The sequence below is a fragment of the Limulus polyphemus genome, unplaced genomic scaffold (genome assembly GCF_000517525.1).
Source record: "Limulus polyphemus unplaced genomic scaffold, Limulus_polyphemus-2.1.2 Scaffold222, whole genome shotgun sequence".
Taxonomy (NCBI): Eukaryota; Metazoa; Arthropoda; class Merostomata; order Xiphosura; family Limulidae; genus Limulus; species Limulus polyphemus.
Genome location: NW_013665832.1, coordinates 720,118 through 725,994, shown reverse-complemented (window position 1 = coordinate 725,994; position 5,877 = coordinate 720,118). Strand labels below are relative to the sequence as shown.

General features: G+C 33.5%; 1 protein-coding gene across 2 annotated transcripts in view; it reads left to right on the top strand.

Moving 5' to 3' along the window:
- Positions 1-4,214, top strand: part of LOC106478540 (glutamine--fructose-6-phosphate aminotransferase [isomerizing] 2-like) — a 64,010-nt gene extending 59,796 nt beyond the window's left edge. For both annotated transcript variants that reach the window (XM_013939091.2, XM_013939089.2), the window contains one exon: positions 3,811-4,214. In XM_013939091.2, coding sequence (XP_013794545.1) covers positions 3,811-3,855 — 45 coding nt within the window. In that variant the 3' untranslated portion in view covers positions 3,856-4,214. The remainder of the gene's footprint in view (positions 1-3,810) is intronic.
- Positions 4,215-5,877: the final 1,663 nt, after the last annotated feature.

The following is a 5,877-nucleotide window of genomic DNA, read 5'->3' as shown; positions in this document are numbered from 1 at the left end:
TGGTAAAAGATGGTTTTCAATAGCAACTGAAATTGTTTTGTTATCAGTTTTGTACGCATGGATAATATTAACACGAAATGCATATCTCTAGGGTACACATGTTTTATCAGTGTCACAGGGCTATATAAGCCGGAAAAAGATATAATTGGCTAAACCTTTTTGCACTGATTCTATCATAATGTAACGGAGCTAAATTCGGGGTCTTCCTGAACCTACTGAAGTTCTGCCATATTCTACCTCAATATTCTGACAATATTTGGATTTTCCATTTGTTTCTTTCGGAAAAAAGCTTGCCAAAATGGCATCATTAACACGTAAATGCAAACGTGCCAGGTGTGGCTACAATCATGATGGCAAAAATGTAGAAGAGAAAATGAAACGCAAAACGGGTTGTCAGCCTGGTTCAAAGGTACAGAAGACAAAAAGATTAGCACCACAACGGAATTATGTTAAGCTTCCAGATTTTGTGATTGAAGGAACTAAGACTTGCTCATGCAAGCCACAGATGTACAAGATTCAAAAACTGAGTGAGCTACAGACAGCATTTTTTATAAATTCTTCATATTATTCCCATTTTCCAAGCAGAGAAATCAGACAAGGAACACCTGGTGAAGAAATATCAATAAAATATATTCCATATTACACGAAAATGGTTTTCTTTGTGTCAGTTTGCAAATATTTGCAAAATTGTTTTCCCGGAAGATCCACATCGACTTATGGAAATGGTACTGATCGATTACCAAAAAATGCACTGGTAAGAGTGAGGTGATATCCAGCTTAAACCTTTGTCATGACATTTGCAGAATGAAAATGACATTGAATGGATGTTCAATGCAAAAAAATGTGCTGATGGCTTTGTTATGTCACCATTTCCAACTGAGACAAATAGAGGCCTTGTATAAAGACGCATTGCCAGATGAGAATTCTCCAGGAATGAAAATGTACACAACTATGTGGAAGCATTACAGCACGTTGGCATCTGGAAAAAATTTGGTAAAAGTAAAAAAGTTTATTGTGCAATATGATACTTCCGTTATGTTAGCCTCAGCCAGATTCATCTTGTCCCCATCAAATACGCAATTACTTTCATGTGGTGAATGTAACACTGAAATCAGAAGTACATCGATCACTCTGCCAAAAATCACCCAGACAAGAATTCTGTAATTAACGTACAGACAATATATGGAAAATTTTAGTGAAAAACATTGTAGTAGAACGTTTTTCAAATTGGTAAATGCTTTTACTTTCAATGATATGAAAGCTTTGACTACTGTTGACTATGCAACTGGGATTTGGGTGAATGATTTGATCGTCTGGTTTCTATCATTGATACAACCGATCTAGATATACGGAATGAGTATAGAAACAAAATACTGGTTGTGAATCAACTTGTGAAACGTCATTTGGACAATGAAGCAACAAGCACCAAAACAAAAGCTGTCGTACATGTCAAATTCCCTTTGCTTTCATGGATGATTTGAAGGAAAAAGTTCTTACAGATCATTATCATATACTTGATGGTATTCGTAGTAAAATGAAGTTGTACATGGAGCATCGTATTCGCGTACTCAATCAATAGGTGGAAATTTCAAAGATAAAGCAAACAAAGCTTCGTGATAAATAGTATGATACAGCGTACTGTTTAATGGATTACAAGATGAAGTTTAACCAATTATATTATCGTGAGAAAAGTATAGAGCATTTTGGAAAACGTGGATTGAGTTGGTATGGTACAATGGTCCAAATGCTTCCAACTGTGAATTCAGATGCAAATGATGCAACTTTGATCATAGATATTATGATCACATATCTAGTGAGTATTCAAAGCAGGATCATTTTAGTGTACCCTCAGTTTTGGAAGCTTTACTTATACAGCTGCATAAAGATTTACCGCATATCAAAAAGGTTATTATCCAAAGTGATAATGGAAAGGCGTATCAAATGCACGAGCTTATTGTTGGAATATTACAACTGAACGAAACCAATCCAATAAACATGTGCGGTATATCCATTCAGATACGCAGGATGATAAAAGTTTGATTGATGCTCATTTTGCTTGTACAGTGACCCATGTTTTTAGATATGTGAACATGGGAAGTAATGTTGTATCTCCAACACAGTTATTTATAGCGTTGGGTCCAATGCAAGGTTTAGGAAATGATGTCCCAGTATTGTACTCACTCAATCTTGAACAGCAAGCAGTTTTCAGAAAAATAATAAAAAAAAGGATCAAGTTCTTCAATAAATATTTTACTAGGCAAAATAATATAATTTTTGATGAAGATGGAAAGGCTCATGTCAAAGAATACTCCAGCTTCCCATTAGTTGCAGTGGTTCAATTGCTGTCAGATGTGGTGGAAACTCAGAGCATTGCAGAAAACGGATTCGAAATGGAAGTTCGACATGAAGGCGAAGTTGAACTAGAGGATGAGCATTAAGATCAAATAAAACCTGAAGTTTAGAATACTGATGCTAACAGTATAACAATCGCTAACGGGTAACGCATCTATGTAGATTATCTTGTTCTTGATATGCAGGGAAGAAATTGAAGACGAAGACCTTGAATTTACTGATTTGAGCGATACGGATGATGCCGACAATAAGATTTATGATGAATGTGATGTCAATTATTACCTCTTGTACAAAGGTTGTAATAGTTCCACCAGCTGAAATACGGCGCCGACGTCTGCGATGGAAGAAAAGGGACAAAAAACTCCAGATCTTGCGATGCCTATTGACGATACTATTTGCACAGTTTGCAACAGGAAATTTTCCTCACTGGCATTTTGTGAATATCATGGAGGATCTGTTGAATTTATTCAACGTATCGATGATGGTAATTTTGTTCTTGAACCTGAAAAACGTTACAAATCTTTTCAGAAAGGTTGAGCAATAAGGCCTGTTGAAGGAAAAAAGTATGTTCATCGTTATATAGATAATATGGAGCAAATGTATGATGATAAAAACGTAGGTGATCTAAAAAAAGGTCCTGGTCGCATGCTTGAGAAGTTGAAAATGAAATACCCCTCTGCATTGGATCTACCATCTGAGAGTGAGATTCGTTCGGCAATCAGCGCCTTCATTGCAAAAGAAAAACGAACAGCAAGTGTCAAACTTTCAACTTGTATACGTTTTCTAGATGTGCTTTCAAATATCATCAATGATATTCTTGATGCAAGTGAAAACATTGCACCAAAGGCATGCTATGCAGTGGTCCTGAAAAGATATCAGATGATAAAGTAGGCAAACCCTATCGAAGAGTTTCATGATGAGAAGAAAATAAAAATAAAATCAAATAAATCAAACAGAAAAACAAGAAGGAAAGGCAAGCTACTGAAGGAAGAGCCCAAGGAGGTGTTTCATTATGAATTCTGTGCTTGGTCGAAGGTCAACATAAGTATTTATCCAAAAAAACAACAAAATTGTAAGAGAATTGTCATTTATTTGTATGTGTTGTCATTTATTTTCATGAAAGAAAGAAGGAGAAAGCAAAAGAACAAGAAAGTAATGGAAAAAACAGTCTTAAAAAATATAAACATCCTTGAAAATATTTTTTGCGGTCCTATTTTAGTACTAAATGCCCTATTTCAGTGTTCAAATTTCGTAGTTAACGTTCTGCAGAAATCCGCAATATATCAGGAAATTTTTCCACCCTGCATTACGTGTTAAAATTTAATTAAGTTTGAACTTTGCAACCATTGAAAATTTTAGTTGTTTGTTGATAAACATTTTTTGGAATCACCTTTAACCACAGTTCTGAAGTTGTAAATTACTCTACTAATATCGGTGCACATTTTACTGTTTTTACAGGTGGACTGCCCTCGCAACTTAGCCAAGTCAGTCACAGTGGAATGAAAGAAGAAACAGACTTTTGGTGCCTTATTCTTCCGAATTTCACATCTGTTTATAAATGCAAGATCCATTTTCTCACAAGGTTTAATAACTTGTATGACACATTCCATGTATTCTGCAAGATGATAATGTACAAATACATGAGTATCTGGACTTGTTTGTGTTTTGAATTCAAATACAACAATTTTAATTCTATACTTAAAAAAAAATATTTCAGCTTAGATGTGAATAGTTGAATGATAATTCTGTTTTAATGATGGTATCCATGACACACTTTGAGATTTTGAATAAATTACACGTGTTTCTTTACAGTTGCTGGTGTATAAAGTTTCATCTGAAAAATAAATGTTTTTACCACTTCATGGCAGTCTTTTTATAAGCTCCTTCCACAGCTTTAATTTTCTATTGCTGTTTATATGTTGAACACAAATAATACTATTAGCTGGAAATTAGTAGATTATTTAAAAATAGTTAATTTTTCCAGAGAGGAATGTGTGAAAACTGGTATTCTTAAAAACAAAATTGACCATTAATTGTTTTCTCAATATAATGCAGGCAAGAAAATTAATAAAAAAAAAAAAAAAAAAAAAAAAAAAAAACAAATTCCTTCCTCCTGAAACATATCCACAACTTTTAGTTTTCTAATTGTTTTTAAGTATAGTACAAGAATTTATTTTATGTCTCACGTGAGTGGCTTGTATGCTTTTATTCAAATACAAAACAAAAATAATTGGATCACACATCCACATAGGAATAGTTTTATTTCAGTGGGACACTTTATTTCTTTAACAGTTGAATTATAATCTAAAAATTTCAACTTAAATGGTATTTTGGATGGCCATTTCATGAACAATAAACTTGGTTGAGTATTTCTTCTTTTATTATGTACAAAATATTTTATGCAATTAGCTATAGTATTTGCCAGGGAATAGGAAGTGAATGCATCCCACTTTGGGATAAGATAGGATGGAAGTTTATTTCTTGCATGTATTAAAGTTAACATATATTATTGAAAAATCTTAAAAATAATGAGTGGGAATTCATGTCTCTATGTAAAATAATTGTTCAACATTATTTAAAGTTTGGAAAGAAACAACAAAGAACAAGGTACTATATCTATTTCATTTCCTTTTGGAGGCCATATTTTGTAATTTAATTGTGAAAACAAATATCTGAATTGCTAGCTTACTGAGTGTACCAACAACAGGGATAGAGAATAATGTTAGAATAACTTTGGCAGAAAGCCTACAATATGCGTCAATTGGTTTGAAACTAAAACTTTGAAAGAAATAGTATTTTAAATACACCCTCTGCAGTGATTTGACAGTTAAAAAAACAAAACGGTAGTAGTTGGCGGAAGACTAATTTCAATATCCAAATTGATAACATTTGTTTCTTATCACCCTGTTTGACAGGAAATCGTATCCCACTAGATGTATTGTGGACTTGTGTTAGTAGCAACATCTTATGGGGGAAGAGGACATATGACGTAGGTCTACTAATAAGGAAATAATGGTGGTATATGCATGTGCAACCACTAATAAAAAGAGTTTCTAGACAGCAAGAGTAATGAAAAATTTTAAGCATCCATGAGACATCTTCCACTGTTTTTCAATTATCCTTTACCTCTATGTACAGGGGTGGGAAATCAAAGTGCACAAGTCATGACCTTTTACAGAGTGCAATTCAACTTGGTATTATATATTTGATGTCAACTACTCTCTTCACCACATATTGTTAATTTAGCGACAGTTTGTGGTAGAGGAGAGTAAATACCAAATAATATATACAGTAATACTGAAAAAACCCTGTAAATATGGATTTTGGACGTTATAGAAGTATTGAATGCAATATGCAAATTGTACTATTTTTATTCATTACATGAACATCACTATGCACTCCGACTTGTCAGTCAGACTGATATCGTCAATTTACAGACATATCTTTAGTATTAATAAATTTGTAACTCATCTCATTTTTTGTGTACGACAGGCTTGTACATTTTACTACAAGCTTCCCACATTT